Raw genomic sequence first — 17,280 nt, 5'->3', positions numbered from 1 at the left:
TCAGCTCAGTAACTTTCTTGGTCTGACAGCCCCTACACATTGGACTAATGCGGTAGCAAAATGGAGAAGCTACTGAAAGCCACTGCACGGTCTGGAGGAAAGTTCCCGCTCCGTTGAATGAGCAAGAAACGCATGTCCCTCCGAGGTGCGACATGGGCCTCCTGCTGCTGCAGTGCCAGGGCTCTGCTGTGCGATGTTCGCTGCTGCTCATATCCGACTTCACCAGAACGGGTCATAAAACTGTGCGCTGCACCAGTTCCACGCACAGCTCGGAATTACTGAAGTTCATACAGTCACATGATAGCAAGGAAACTTTAGCATGCCCTCCCAAGCAACCAACATACAGTTTTTACTAAATTTCTGTAAAATTCAGTAACTATTTCCCTTAAAAATCTTTAAAATATACTTTGCTGATTTTCACTGTCCAAAATCCTTAAGTTAAAAAATTAATCCAAGGCTTTTGAGCACCAGCTACCATAAATCCTCAGCATTCAGTTAAAGGCAGGAAGCAGCTTACTTCCTACTCCAGGCAAGTTTTATAGAAAAAAAAAAAAACCCAACAGCCCAAAAAAGCCCTTCACAGCATGCAACAGCAGCACTCTGAACTTGTTTCAGAACAAACCTCCTAAAACCTGGATTTGATGAGCTGAAACGAGCTCTGGCATCAATGCAGGAGTAACTTTTTTCCCCATGTTCCAAACACATTCTACCACTTGGCTCAGTCCCTCTGAGCAGCACCAGTTCTGAACTATGATCCTGTACTTTAGTTGAAGGGAAAGCTAAAATAACTGAGGCTTAATTAAGTTGATACTATACCTGCCAAAATGCTAGAGATTAATTAAAAAAAAAAAAATCATTAAAACTTAAATGAACTTGAGCTTTAAAATTTATTGTTCCAAGATTTCACAACCTATTACACTGCTTGAGGCATGCAGCTCTCAAATTCTTTTGGTTAATTATCTCAAAGTACTAGGACTTGCAGACAAAGGGACACACAAAACAACAAAATCATACCTGAATAGATTTTTTTCACTTTTTTGCTCAAGCCATACGAACAAAATGTACATCAAACTAATGATCTGGAAAAAAGGGAATGCAAAACTCTTGACTAGTACACCTTATCATGTGCACTAAAAATAAGTCAACATATCCTTTCCTTTGATAGCATTTGTACACACTTTACCTTATTTTGATTATTAGAACCGATTTAAACGTTTAAGTCTGCTAACCCCCATCTGCAAGTCACTAAAACGACCACAAACTCCATTCAAGTACATAAAATATCTCATAATTTTAAAATACATTAACTCAACTGAAAAATGACCTCTGCATATTACAATTTAATTTCCAAAATTAAAAAAAAAAAATATATATATATATTCAAGCTTTATCTTTCATTCAGGTAAGAAGATGGCTAACCCAAGTCCCCAGAGAATTTTATCTAACATATCTGCTTAAGAGCAATAGTGAGCATTGGGGTGGGGTATAAATATGGAACGGTGCGAGGTAAATATAAAGAAGTAAGTTGGATCTAGTAAGTATGGAAGCAAAGAAGAAACCATTCATTATGTGCTCAAATGAGGAACCTCTGAGAGCAAATGACATTTCCCCTCCTCCACAAAGAGACATGTCAACTCAGCAAATAACTGACAAATTAAGTCTACTGGCTCAAACATAAGCTACTATTGTGGTTAAAAAGTAAAGTGTCGAAAAGCAAACGTGAAGCAACATTTGCTGCTATTCTGACTGGACCTTACTCACTTTCAGATATGGACATAAAAACACAGCGGGGTGGCTAATGCTACATACGCCAGTGAGGATCAACTGGCTTTCAGTATGAGAAATGGCTTCCATCTCAAATTAACAGAAGCTTTTCAGAATTTTGCCAAGAGAAAGCAAAAACAATTCAAAGAACATAGGTTCTTTAACATGAGCTATGCAGTCTGTTTGATACCTTCTTTCAGAGGGCACTTTCTTTTCCCATGTTTCAATACCTATTCACTTTGCTTTTCCAGGTATTCCTGGCACTATCCTCCATGAGGAATGAAGTATCATAGATGTTTCACGTATTTTTCTGCTATATAAGTGGGTCTCTTAGAAGATGAAAAATGAAAAATAATGTCAAGGAGGCCTCCATGCCCAGCAGAGCACAGCAGACAAAGCTATTCTGGTTCATGCTATTCAAATAAGGTTTGTGATATTAACAGAGCAGATGTAAAAAGTCTATTCACATTCTACAAAATTCTGTGGAAGCACATGTTACTGGGCAAGAAACACGAAAGCAATTATATCCCCTTTTACTGTCATCATCAATTCCTTTTTTTTCATCCCATCAGAACATGACTTACTTTACATCAAATATTTGTTTCTTCCCTTCCACCAACAAAAAAATCCCCATACTAGGTTTTATTAAACTTCATGGACAATAACTACTCCGGATTAATAGACTTTGCGTAAACTGTGTTCATCATGCAGTGTAAGCCATCTTTTTTTAAATTAAATTAGCATTAAGTAATATAATAAAAGTCAACTCAAAAAACAGTGTAACATGTAAACATGCAAATCCTAGGGGTAATCTGCTGCATAAGCTGCAAATTGTCTTATTTTTTGCAGCCATCACGGAAAAAGAGTAGTGAAATGGGAAGAACTGATGTAAGTCATAAATGACTAAATATGTTTCTAACCATCATCATCAACTTGTAGAGGTCATGGGTCAATTAAACCCCCACATAAGCAACTTTCGTTCTAGTTGTATCTGTTTTGATTTTATTTCTGAACAGCAAAGGTTCAATTCCCAGTATTTCATTCACTGTACCAGTTTCTGATACTAGAATGCAGAACAAGGAAGCAAACATGGTCACAAAAAACCTTTTTCTGCAAGAAATGCCTACAGAAGAATCACCACTGGACAGCTTCAGACTTTTACCTCCTCAGTCTAAAAAAACACCACCTCATTTTCAAATGCACAGAAAGCCATACAAGGTTTGGACCCTCTTTGTCCTCACTAGGAGGATTAGAAATGCCACATGTTAATACAGTTGAAGGCTAGAGGACAAGTGAAAAATGGCTGTACAAATCTTCTTTCCTCAAGAAGCCAGGCTTAAAAAGCAAAGACAACAAATATGTTTGGCTTATTTAAAACAAGTTATGTGAACACTATATTACAACACGCAAAGACCGCACAGCTTGCAGCATACATATCTGCAAGTTTCAGCATTAAGGATGGCCCAGAAACATAGCTAACCACATACCACAGCTTTCAGGCGATAAAGCATTCCCAAGGCTGCAGTCACATGTCCAGAAATAAGGGGAAGTGTTTGGAAACCTTTTTATAAAACTGAAAACGTCTGGTTAAACAATACCAAGGCACAGAAATGAGCCTGTAACAACTAAGAGGCGAGTTGTAAGGCAAGCTCACGACAGACTAGAAATATTTCTCCTCCTGTGGCTACAGTTCCCTCCACCTTTCTTCCCTTTATTTTACCCTTCTCATGGAAGAGGTAATGTCTGCGAGAGCTGAAGGAAACACACACTTGGATGTCTGTGTCTCAGATGAGTTAGTGGAAAAGACTGGCTGCGGGGAGGGGAAGGCGTTCCCACCTAGGCACCCACTTTCCATGTGCATTAGCAATATAGCTGCTTGGTTAAGCTCTGCCCGCTGCACCGGAAGGCAATTCTGTTGTAAGACAAGAATTGTATTAATTCTGAAAGCTGTCCATCAGGACTAATTTTACCTAGAGCAAACAAAATACAGTACTGTTTTTCCCCAGTCCATCTGTCTCTCTTTGAAATACCACATTCACCCAGTTCACAGAACTGTTTTATTTTGTGCCCAGCAAGGCTTCTCACTTGAAAGGGGAGGCAGCTTTCAGATTTGATACCATTTTGCATTTCCCTGGGACACAAGCACCTTTGCAAAACAGACATTGATGGATCTCTGCTCCTTCCCAACAATCCTAACTGCTCTCAAGCTGCCCACCAGTCACCAGCAGAAGCTACACTGTAGCCCAGGGTCATTACCAGCTAAGCCCAGTTCCCCACATAACCACCAGCTCTTACCTTTCTGTTAACCTGACTTCTCCCCATAACATCGAGGGATTCTCTCAAGCTTGAAGTCACACCCCAAAACTGCACACCCCAACCTAGGCCCTTCCCCATGCTGGATTTTACTAACCTTATTTCCCTCAAGTGCAGGGCTGCCACCTCTGCTTCCATGGCAGGTGAGGAACACAGGCCAGATGCTGCCTCTGGCTTTCAGCCTGGCCTCTGCTAAGTGAGCAGCTTCTCTCCCTTATGTCACCTCTCTGCTGCTTTCAAATTCCCTCTTTATAACTCCTTTCCTCACTTTGCTCTTTCTAAAGCTTTCCGCAGCCTCCAAAATCTTTCCAAAGTAGCCTGTTTTTCCTTCTCTGGTTGAGTTGCAGCTGTTCGCAATTTGCTGCCCGTTCAACACCTGGGCAGGGAATCAAGACTTAACGCTTTCCAGATGGGGGTAACAGCCCCACCACAATTAGCTCTCTAATATGAAAGGCGTAGCACAGCAGCACACAACACGGGCAAAAAGGCAAGACAGCAGCCTCAATCTTTAGTCAGCGCAGTGCAAAGGAGGTAAAACTGCAACCAAGCAGAGTTTTCCAGATATGAAATCGTTCCAATGAGTGCAGAAATCACTTATCTCATTAAAAAAAAAAAAAAAAAAGAAAGAAAATCGGGCTTTCAAGCAGGTCTCAAAAAGCAGCTCCTCCAGGGAGGAGGGAGAAAAGGCATCCTCACAGCCACATGAAATTGTATCAACACGTTCACTGGAAACCTAAGTTCTATTATAATCTTCCCATCCAAAGATAGGATACAAAAATCTTCAAGGGATCACCCTTCCAACTTGGAAGTATGAGGCAAGTTTCCTAGTTACTTATAAAGAGGAAACAAAATCCCTGAAACCCAAAAGCCTATGAGGTGGAAGGGAGGGAGGAGGTGAAATGGTTAGATGCGACACAAAGGACTGCAAGCCAGAGACTGCGGTAAATTGTGTGTCGCAATATTCTCAGCCAATGATAAAAGCAGCAGACAAGGAGAGAAAGAAAGCTTGTTCCCTGGCTGGGAAGCTATAGTCACCCATGAGAGGTTTACGCTGGTCTCACCAAAATGTAAACATCTCAGAACAGCAATGCTTCCATCACCCTCCCCTCTGTTCTTCACTTTGCATCTGTAATTAAATGACATGACGCAGTATGAAGTGATGAAGACTTAAGTTTATAATCAAGCTTTATTATGAACTCAAGAGGCATAAAAAGTAAAGAAACATATCTTTACTAGGTACTAGTATCATTTTGACTACTCAGTGCGCTAAGACAACAACTACAAGTTCATACAAAAATATGCTTTGCAAATCTGGAGTTTAGATTTAACATTAAAAAATTCCAGACATAAGAACTTAAAAGGCAGATATGAAAGGTCACATAGAGAAAAAGCAAAACTGACCAAAATTGAGACTTTGCACCTTTACTTTTGGAATTTTGTGTGAAAGGGTAAATGAGTAAATGTCAAATTTTCAAGAAGTACAGAGAGCCCGAGAAGGACCAAAAGGAGCACGTTCAGCAGACAGCATTCCTCCACTGGCTGATTACATTACCTGTGTGGTCTAAGGCAAGAGGTTAGAGTGAATACAGGCATTGTATATGATAAGAACAGAGCAGTCTTTCTTTGTTGGGCTCTGTAAGCTTTCTTTAAACAGTATTGCACAATTTAAGTCTTGCCATAATAAGGGAGATGCAGACACAGATACACCCTAATAATTTTTAAAATCATCCAAGTAGAAGAGCAATACAAGTTAACCTCGGACATTAAGGATGGGAAGCAAAGCAAACAGCAGCAGCTATGAAATCTGGAAAACCTCTTCGCCAACAAATAAGGAGATGCGAAGTATCTACCCTCAGGTAAACTAGGCTGTGCAGTGGGGAACACAATGACAAACCAGAGACGTAGATTTGAGTCCCAGTTTTGACATTTATTAATGGCTCTGACCTTCTACTAAAGCCAAATCTGGCACCATTAAGAAAGAAGCTGTCTTAGCTTTTATAAGCATGATCGCCATCTCCCAGAACTGACAGAAAAAACAGGAAAGCAAGCAAGAAGACTGTCCCATTTCTCGTGGGAATACAGCACACCAGGTAGGGCCCTGTCAACACCAGCCTGGCAAAAGCAGAAACATTGTACAGAGTGAAATCCTCCTGCTAACAAGTAAGTGATAAGGCAAAACCAAGCAGTTTATTTTAATAGGGGAGTTATCTGTACTTTATGGTTTGGCAAAACAGCTTGGAGTTTAACAGTTATGTCGTAGTTGCACGTAAATCAGACTGTTTTGATCCCTGACTGTTCAACAATTTGCAAATATTTATTAATTTGTACTCCAGTGCTGAACTGCAAACCCGTGGGATTTCTGTATACAGTTTTGCAGGAGATTATTTATGCCTACAGTTCTGATCCTTCTGCTTCTTCCCTCGCCCCTCCCCAAGGGAAGAACTATAGAGATACCAAAATCTTGCTGTAGGGCTAAAACACCTAATTGAGTGTTGCCCATACTAGTTTGTGAAATTAAAATACAAAGAGATGTCTCTGGTATTCAACCATTTCAAGCAAGAGTGTTCAGGTGGTAGCTGCTTTTGATCAGAAACAGACATTACCAAAAAAGTTTGTACTTCTCCTTTTCATCAGGAGGTTGACATGAGACTGAAGACTCATCTTGCAAGTCATAGTAACACAGACCAGAGGGGAGAATTTTTTTTCAGAATCACACTGATGTACTAACTGTGCAAAATTTTAATCACATACAAGCAAGTACAGTGATTAAAGATCACATACATGCACTACCCATGAGCAAAGCAAGAACCTCAACAGTGTTGCACGCTGGTACTGGAGCAAGTCTCCCTAGCACCAGTCAGTCCTCACAAAAAGCAAAATAAGCTATTTACTGGGGAGCAAGCAGCATGACCCATTTAGTCCAGGCTGTTTAAATGACAGATAGGCATAGCTATCAGTATGTAAAGTATCCTGTGAGAATCCCTGCATATGGACCCTGGAAGACAACAAAAAGCACCGAAGCCCTTACATTATTAAAAGAGAGGAATAAAAGCTTTATATTAAACAATTATTTTCTCTCAAATCTCTGGAGAGTGGCAAACATTAACATAATTCAGCTGGGATGTTAAGCAAACTGGTGTTAAACAGCTTAAGTTCTTGTTTCTTACCTCTTCAGGTACAATGATTAAGGGGTATTTGTCCTCTGATAAGAAGTTAAAAATAACCCACACTTTAAATGCATCTTCATCACTAATCAGCAAAGGACTTTTAGAGAGGTTCTTTTTAGCACAAAGGGTCCAGCACATCCTGTTGAATTCAACTTTGTCAAAGTTTCCTTGAACCTAAAGTGAAGAAATTGAACAAAAAAAATTTAATATGCACAAATGGCACAGAATAACAGACAGACAAAATTTAGCAGGCTAAGTCATTCAAAAAGCACTGAGAAAATTCTAGTTTGCAAGAAATGTCAAGGCCCAAAAAGAGCACTGTAGCAGCCTAGTCTGACTTCCTGAAAAGGGTCAACTAAGGAATTTCTTCCAGCAAAATCTACATCCAACCTGCAATTTCTGGTCAAGTTAATAACACCCTGACTTCATGTGAAGGAGGCTACACTGCATTCTGCGTTTCATCTAGCACGTTAGCTTTAGCTTCCAAACCATCTTCATAACTGCCTTAGTTCCAACTGCCCTTCTGTTGCACTGAGTTACTGAGATTTTATGTAGCAAATTTGGAAACGATTATAGCCAAAACTACATGTGAATATGCTAAAGGCAATATTGGAACAATAGCTGGGAAAGACCTTTAATATGTTTTTCCACTTCATGTTACTCAAACATAACTCTTGTAGGATATTCATAAACATGTAATCATCTTTTTCTGAAATGCTAATCCACTTAAAACCTTTCCTTTTTCTCAGACTTGCAAAATTTTACCTTATTGATAAAAAAATTCCTCTTGTTTTCGTTACCCTTTATCATACCTAGCAACCGTACATACCCATCTGTGAATTATTTACATATGCGAAAGCTTTCATTTCCTCTATTTTCTTTTTAAACCCTCAGTGAAATCTATTTATCTCCCTACAGCTTAGCAATGCTATTTCTTTGCCAGCATGTAACTGATAAAGGCATGTTCTGCACTGTAATGGAAGTCCCTTGCGATTTCAGAAAGCATGTCTAAGAAACACGTTCTTGTACCTCTTGTGGTAACGACACCAGTAATGTTCAGTGACATTTTCTTATGATAGGCCAAACCATGCATCTTAGATGCTTCAAGGACACCACTGTAAACTGTATGATTTCCTGTCCAGTCTGGTAAGCGGTCAAATATAGTGGGTAAGCCACAGTGGCTAAGTCAAAGACAGACTAAGGAAGTGGATGAAATGATATGGGTGGAGGAAAATAAGAAAAAAAGAAAAGAAAAAAAAAGACAGAAGTAAACAGGAAACCAACCCTATGCCAAGAAGCATTTTACAGTACAGTTTCCAGGACTAAAAGTGAGATTATGAAAGCAAGCCATAGACTTTGCATGCTTGCAGAGCAGGCCACCAACGTAAGTGACAATGCAAGAGGCTGGCTACAGGCTGCAACTGTCCTTTGAAGAAGGTGGAAGCTGTAAGAGCTATAGCTGCTATAGACACAAGCTTGGCATCCTGGTTGTTCGCACAAGAAAACACGGGTCTTAAATGAAACACCAGCTAAGCGAATGAACACCCTTTGGAAGAAGGGCAAGAAGCCAGGTTTCCTTCTCCTTCCTTCAATTTGCCAGTGCCTTGGCTACTTTTGCCTGTGCTTTTTCCTGTCTGTCCTCCCCACCCTGCCCAGTGAAGCTGGATTTCTTTTCTAAAACAGCTTCACCTACCCAGATGATGAGCAGTTCCACTTTGGAAATGTCCTAGTGGTTATGCTGCTCCCAAGGAAGATGCCAACAGGGTGGGAAATCTCCTTTCCTACAGCCACCACATGGCAAGTGGTCCAAGCAATATCAATAAGGTGGGTTGCTGTGTGAGCAAGCTCGTGTTTTAAAGCACAGCAGCAATCAATGACCACAGGGAGACAGGTGAAGAAAGGCATGGGCCCTGGCCACCAGGATTAGGGCAGCCAAGCAGGAGTTTCAGGACCATATTGCCGCAAGGACTAGGTCATGCCGTGCCAGAGGTCCCACTTTAGACACGCAAGTCCTTTTTTCGGAATCCAAACTTGATTCTGAAATGGACTTCATGGGACCCATGTAGCATATGGAGCAGAGACACTGCTTAGGAATTATTCAGGACCGATAATCAGATCGGCGCACAAGTCTCGGCTCTCTAAAATAACTCTGGTTCACATCTGTGGCTTTTTTTCTAAATGATCAGGCTGTCTGTCAAATAAAGGATACAATCACAAAATTGTTTTCCTGGGGATATTGGGAGTCGGGATGGAACTAAACAGTTCTCTTTAATAAAGAATAAAAATTATCCTCAGCAATTTCACATAGCAATGTCAACTATTCCCGGCACCTACATTCTACAGGTACATTTGCAGGGGGTGGGAGGGGAAAGAAGGTGAAACTCCCGCAACTAAACCCAAATTGCTTTATAGCTAACTCCATATGACAAAAGTCTTAGCTGTGCTACTTTGGCTTCCTTGACTGGCAATACTCCACCATAGGTGGCTACATAACAATTACTCTGTATGAATAATCTCTCTGGATTTATGAGAGATCATTTCTCAGCCTCATTTCAAAAATTAAAAATATTTGAATAGTTTCTAAAGTTATACTTGAAATTATTTGCAAAACTACTTCTAACAGTTAAGAAACTGTAAAAGTAGAAACTTTTCAACTGGGAGGCGCTGATGTCAAAAAAAGTCATAAACAAATACACACACTGCTTTTTCATTACATAAACAAAACATGTATTTATAAAAAAAAGATTGGGTCAAAGACTATCCTGAAATTTAAATTTAAAGAGGATTTCCCAAAACTTCTTTCATTACAGTGAGACTCTACTATGAATCCTACACTGAAATCATCTTCATTGAAACTAAAATAAGAAATTTATGACACTCTACTGAGAAACCAGAATTTCAATTGTGTTTGGCCAGAATACTCATCCTGCTTGCAATCTCTGGGAATATCACACAATTCTGTTTCTTAATTAATGAACAAATCCTTGTACAAGAGATTTTCCCTGTGCACTAGTATATCCTTTTAACTATACTTCAAAATTTGTCCAAATTATTTCAAGTCACAATTTCATTTGGAAACTTCTACAGTTCCACTTCCACACTATTAACTCTACAGCAACTATCACTTTTGTTTCTGAATCTGTCCAAACGATGAAACATGCAAATGAACAGACCCCTCCAACCTTGAAACTGCTTAAATTCATAGAGATAAAAACATGATATATAAAAGACACCTACGTTCCCCTTCTAAGAATTTTCTCAAAATAATGAAAAGAAAAATGCAGCAAAACCCTTATCACTTCTAGATCTTCAATGTCTATCAATATGCAAAGTATAATTTACCATCATCAATACCCTACCAAATAACTCTAAAACATCAGGAAATACAGAAAATATTTGGCTTAAGCACCAGTGATCAGATTGGTTCCAAAAATGTAACAAGTGTTCTTAGTGTAAATAGCATTCACTAAGTTGTCTGGAAGATGAGATAACCTGAGGTTTAGAATGATGTTCTGTATCTCCCCCCTCTATGACTCTTCCCTGCTATAAATAAGGCCTGTTGTAAAATACCACCATCAGCATAACTGAAAATGAAACATTTTCAAATGGTATTAAAACATTTTCAATTGCTATTAAAAGACGTACATTGTAAATAATGGAACATCGTAAAATATGGTTATGAAACCAAGTAAAACAAATTATGAAGAAGACCTTATACTGGCAAGTGACAGCTCCCTCTGGAAAGGGACACTTACAGAACAAGAACAGATTTTGCTTCAGATGCAGGAAAATCATGGATACACCTGTTGCTAAGTAGCGAGCAGCACAATACTAGAAATTGTCAATAAGGCAATACTAGTTATTCAAACTATTTATTAACATTTGCTATTTGGATAAAGGAAACTAGTTACAACAAATTTGCCTCAATTATGAACTTGTGCCTTTCTTGATGACTCCTTGGATCTATATAAAGAGGCTTTATTGCAGGGTAACACAAGTTAAGCCAGCACTAAAAAAAAAAAAAAAAGCTACAACTTGCATTTAAGAGTACAACAGAAGTTATTTCAAAAGGTTACAAAGTTCTCTCAATAAAATTGTAAGTCACAAATACATATCTGTTTTAAAGAAATCTAAGGATTTATTGTTTAAATATTTTACTAATGTTTTAAAGCAAAATATTTTGAGATGTAAAAAAACAATCTCTTGAGCAGGTTGCTCTTGCTCAAATCAATTAATTCACCACAAGATGTATGACTCAAAATTGAGATAACTTCCTCTGTATTTGGGGGTGTAAAGCACCAGTCCTTTAGTAGCTTTGCTTACTAGCATAAATTAATAGCATTTGTTCTACAATCACCCCATCTAAAGAACAGATTACGCCTTGGAAGCATGAAAAGAGAAGGGGTTTCTTGTTTGCCTTTTTTGCTTGTTTGTTTTAAACAAAGGAGACATGCTATGAACCAGTGACTTCATCCTGCTGTATGTTGTTTTTTGGCACTGATGTAAAGTCATCTCTAAAAGATAAGATGTCACAGTCAAGATTTCTCCAGTCCACAAAGATAGCCTCTGTCTAAAGAATTTCACTAACTTTTAATATTACATATCTAAACAGTTTACAAGCACTTAGTCAGGATTAAGTAGCATGAAGTTACAGGTAATTTAATCCTGTTCCTTAACACTTTCAAGATGAACTAATGGTATGGGTATATCAGGCAACTATTGGAAGCCAGATCACTGTATGTATAAAACAACACAAGAAACTACATGCAATCATGCTCTCTCCTTTCATGAGAAAGCAAAGTCCCTTGTCTTTTGTTTTTACCATGGGGTAAGAAGGTGCCTCCGAGTAGCTAAACACTGTAAATTCACACCAACTTGCTTATATAGCCAGGTCTTTAATTTTCAAATTAAAGTGTATTTAAATGCAACTGCTCCTCATTTCTGTAACTATTCTTCCTATAAACATCCTTTAATAATAAACCATGTTTATATTTGGAAAAGCCTTCTATCTCTTTTTTTTTTTTTTCTTTTTTTTTACTTAACGGCTTGCTACTGCCTACAAATGGTATTAACAAAAAACATCGTGGTTCAGACTCTACTACTGTAATCCTTCAGTCAAAATAAAGTAAGCCCTTTTCTTTTTTCCCAAAATTTGTATACAAACTGCTTGGTTTCCATTGAACCGCACAGGAGCTCAGACAGCCAACACAAGGTGGAAATGAGATCACGAACTTTTTAGGGACAAAGCTAGATTCTCCAACATCAAACAACGAAGTTATTAAGCGGGTACTTTTATGTGTGTTAACAGCCAACAACTCCCACATGTAAAACATAACTCTATTATTGGGTATGAAAGAAACACAGTCTAGAGGCAGAGAAGCTGGCAAGTCTTAGCTACACATATGAAGCTTCTCCAGCTTCCAAGCTGCCAGACTGCATTTTTATATCTATCTATCTATCTAGCGCGCGCTCTCTCTCATATTTTCCACCTGTATTAAACGTAGATTAAAGAAGCAGAAAAAATTAGCAGATAGGGCTAAGGAATTTGCATAATCTGCAATTGCTGCATTGGACTTTTCAGCAGCATGTAAGTTCAGGACTTCTTAACATTATAAAGAAACATTACAAAGAAAGCAAACATCTCTGTATCTCTGCAGACACAGCATCAAGGTTTGAGGGTTTCTGGAGTCAGCCTCCAAGTGTACGAGTAATCAGTGGTATCAAAGCTGATATGTTTGCACTATCACGTGGGCTGGTTTTTACTGTCTAGACCAGTCTCTTAACAGAAGTTGTTGGAAAAAAAGGCAAGAGGATAATTTTTTTACTTTCAAAAATTTCATCCTAAATCTCAAACACACAGCTCTGAGAGCCCAGTTCTGGCCCAGTGACTACCTATCTTAGAACAAGGTGGAAAGGAAAGATGAGGAAACCTTGCTGGCTTTCCAGAGCTTCCCCCAAAACAAGGCACAATGGAAGACTGAAGAGTGCTCAGACATGAAAGGGAAGAACTTACAAGACGAAACTTAACACTTTCTAATGTCACCCACTGTAACTATTTGAAGGGATCTATTTATTCAAGTACCTTGTGAATAGACACTAAAGATGTTTTTGACCTTCCCGTTTGCAAAGGAATCTATAGCAATATTCTGTTATAGCTGTAGTATAAAGTGGGACAATCTATAGCTCTAAGACACTTTCAAATAAATTCAAGCTGAGGTCCTTTATTAATATGAACACAGTTCTGCATGAACACAGATAAGACAATGACCAGATGTAACAGGAAATAGAAACGAAGGAGAAAAATAAGAAGTAGAGAACACTGCATCCTTCCATTTTCAGGCACAGGCTCTCCAGAGCACCTGCCCCATCACAACCCCACACAGGCACACTCACAACCAGAGTGTCTTCACACCAGCATGCTTCCTGCAAGCAATAAAGAAACTAATACAAAACCTGATAAAAGGAAAAACAGAAAACAAGAATTCAAAACTTACCTTCTCCAAGATGAATTTGTTTAGATAAGGCATGTAACCCTGATTGGAAACTGGCCCTTCATCATCATCCCTAAAGTGCTCTTCCAAGGCCACCGGATCGTGGGGAACATTTAACACTGTGCACAAGTTGTGAGAAAGGACCTAAGGACAGAAGAGAAATCAGTGACAATGCTGTCGGCCTTAACCACGCTGTGTTCCCTCCAGAGCAGACCTGTGATGTGCAAAACCGTGCAGAAAGTGACGCTTTCATGTCAGCACAAGTTCTGCCCTGTGGATTTTTGTCAAAAAACAAAGTGTAACTAAAAAAGTTGACTCCAACAATTCAACAGCTTCAGACAGTTGCACATTTACAGAAGCAATGCAATCACAGATAGGTCCATTCCTACAGGAGTGCACACACAGCTACGGAAGCTACCCTTTGTACACATACCCATTTGAAAAACAGGATAGGCTTGCAGAAACACCAAAGTAATATTTACAGAGTGAAATTAGATAGCTACAGAAAACGACCACAAACACCTAGCCTTTGAAATTATATTTATTATCTACTGACAAGTAACAAAGAAAACGACTCAATATGTACCTTTACTTTACAAAGAAATGACCCCTCAAGTTCACGCATTGATAACGGATTTCTCTCATCTGCTTGCTTTTGTGTTGCTTCTTAACATTCATTCCATGTTTCAGTTAGCAAAGGAAAAGTAATCTTATATAGAAAGGGGAAGGTTTTAGGTGTGCTTCTCAAATTTTTATTTTAAAAAGATATTTGCATTAATTATGTCAAGAGCTTAACACCCACCAGCACTCACGTCTGTTCTTGAGAAATGACCTTCAAGAAGAGGCTACACGCTTGATTAGTTTTAAGGAAGTACTGAATGACTGAAAACTAACCGGTAGCCAACACATCTCAACTTCTTCAACGTAGGCCAAGTTTTGCACGCACAAACTAACGCCTCAGTACCGACAACAGGAAGGCAGAGCCAGGGTAGCAGTCAACTCCTGCGCCACCAGCACTTTCCTAACAAAGGCAAAGTACCATTCCTTTCGTTGTTTACACTGTCTTGAGTCAGGTCAATCCTGTAACATGCTGCCCGCTGGGTCTTAAACATGATGTCACTCAGAAGCTCTCTCCCCTTGGCATGATGCAGAGTTAAGCCTCTGAAGACCACGTACCGGCTACAGGAACTGCGTTAAGGACTTAACTTCACATGCCCAGGAATGGTCTGCATTGAAAAAAATCTAAGAACCAAAGGCAAAAAATACAGGTAAAACAAAATTTGGTAGAAGTGAAATAGATTGCATCTTTTGAAAAGGTATGCTGCTTACGGTTAGGGTTTTTTTTAAATCAACAACTAGATGGGACAGACTGCAACTGAATTTTGCGCTGCATAGACTAAAAAAAAACCCAGACTCAAATGATGCCAAGTAAAAGCAGTAAAAAAAGTGCAGAAAATTTGTAAGTAGGCCTATTTAGGTGAGTAGACATACAGCGGTCTAGATGGGGTATCTGCAAAACAAGAAGTGAAAGTCTAAAGTTGTCAAAGCCTAGGAAATCAAACTTACGCCACACACTTAAAATGTCTGGGTTTTCCCCCACCCCAAAAAATAATGTACATTTTACTTTTCTTAAGTAGAACAACGACACATGCAAAGACTAAGCACTAGTTGACATAAAATCCTACAAAGATAGCCCAAGATGCAACTGATTTCGGAGGAAAATTCCTCTATACATGCTTCCAAAGATTACACTTTCTTTTAGAAAAAGCACACATTTCCACGAGAAATACATATTTTCATTTCATATGCTAATATTAAGCCATTGGGGCTAACCAGGTGCAGAAGTTTGAAAACAGAAAAACAATAACATCAGCCGTATTACAACAAAAGTTTTATTTCCCAAAGTAGCAAAATAGTATTTAGAAGTTACCATATTTCACACTACCCTCCATCAACAGTGTATTTCCCTTCCATCCACCCTTATTTTTAACCACCACGTCAAATGAAGTATTTGAGTCCATGTGATTTACAACTGGGGGGACGACGACGATGTACTATCATGCGTGTTTCCCCTTCTATTTAAGACTTTTGTTGTTATTTATAGAACACTGCGGGATTCTTGAATTTCTGAGAGATAAAGATGATCTCAGTTTTCCAACCAGCCTCTAGTTGCTAATACTATAACTAAAAAAAACCTCAGCTAATAAAAAAATATTGTAAAAGCATAACTGATTTAAGCTTACTACCAAAATAACTTAAAAGTCTCAATAAAACACTTTTCGTCATGTCCCTTCTACATGTTTCTCTTCTCCCTTTTTCAGCTTTCTTGCTGTGCTTGGGCTGTCAGAAACCTAGGTGGTTTCCGCATCAAGCAACCAATTTACCAGGAAAGAATTCCACTTTCAGTCATTTTCTAAGATCTGCCTTATCTGCGATCTCTCCTGTGCCCAGTGCTCTCTTTTCATAACTCAGGAAATTCCTCAGCGCCTGCCAAAGCCTGCCATTCTCTAACACAGCCAAGTGCCAGCTGAATTCTTCAGCTGCAGGGTAAGCCTGAAAAATTTTGCACTGATGCCTCATTTTGTTTTGTTTTGTCTCCTCAAATCACATTATTTGGACCATGATATACTCCATTTTAATAACCAATTAAAAAAAAAAAAATCTAGCTGAGTATTAGGTTAACTGGGGTACAAAAAATTGCCTTGCCTTGCAGAAGCTCCATCAACCATGAGGAAGTTTTGCACCAGTAAAGATTATTCCCCCCATGCCCGCAGGGTTGCTAAGCAGCTTTTTCTTTCAGCACTTACTATGCTCGGGATGCCACATTTAACAATCTACCTTCAAGCCAGAGCCAACTCCTACTCCAGGACAGGGACTCATCTCTGTACTGCGGCAAATGGGCACAGCGGTGGTCCCTGAACTGTAGTCCATGAGGCAGTACAAGTGGTCTGCAAAGGGTTCACAAAACCAGTGCAGTCTGGGCACAGTTCGTCCCTTTTCAATGAAAAGTTTCGTAAGAAAGATGCCTAGTGGTGCCCTGGGAATACTGAAGGTGTTCTGCTCTAAATATAAATAACTGGATGAAACAAGCAAACTGAACACCAAAGGTCTTTACAGACACCAGATTTACTTTATTTATGGCCAGTCTCATGCTGCTTTACCTGGTGGAGTGCAGATCTCCAGTCCAGCTCTACTCCACCACAACTGCTCCCCTCTGAGCTCCCATTTTCCAAAACACCGATCTTCCAAAACTTTAAGCACGTGTTGAATTGTTACCCTCTGAGTAATTTAACCTTGTCCATAAAAGTGATCTGAGTTTCTAAAGGGAAAAGGAAGATCTGCTAGACTACTTACTGCTCAGCAACAAAAATTTGGCCCAGATGATAGTAGGAGCATTAACAGGGCAGACTAATCCTACAGCGGCTATTGTCAGTTTCTTCAGTACTTTTTTCTTTTTCTTTTCCATTTTTCAGGGGGGTCTTCTCCCTCCCCCATCTCTTTTTAAGATTTTAAAACATTGGCATCGCAGATCCTGACAGCTCCAT

At 39.2% G+C, this 17,280-nt stretch overlaps 1 protein-coding gene across 1 annotated transcript in view; it reads right to left on the bottom strand.

Annotated features, from left to right (window-relative positions):
* The window catches only part of SWAP70 (SWAP switching B-cell complex 70kDa subunit), a gene marked incomplete at its 5' end in the record, with an annotated part of 31,043 nt that extends 17,164 nt beyond the window's left edge, over window positions 1-13,879 (bottom strand). The window contains 2 exons of the mRNA XM_010283463.1: window positions 7,245-7,418; window positions 13,739-13,879. Of these exons, the coding sequence (XP_010281765.1) occupies window positions 7,245-7,418; window positions 13,739-13,879 (315 nt within the window). The remainder of the gene's footprint in view (window positions 1-7,244; window positions 7,419-13,738) is intronic.
* Window positions 13,880-17,280: the final 3,401 nt, after the last annotated feature.

The sequence above is a fragment of the Phaethon lepturus genome, unplaced genomic scaffold, assembly GCF_000687285.1.
Source record: "Phaethon lepturus isolate BGI_N335 unplaced genomic scaffold, ASM68728v1 scaffold21363, whole genome shotgun sequence".
Classification (NCBI taxonomy): Eukaryota; Metazoa; Chordata; class Aves; order Phaethontiformes; family Phaethontidae; genus Phaethon; species Phaethon lepturus.
This window is presented reverse-complemented; position numbering and strand designations above follow the sequence as displayed.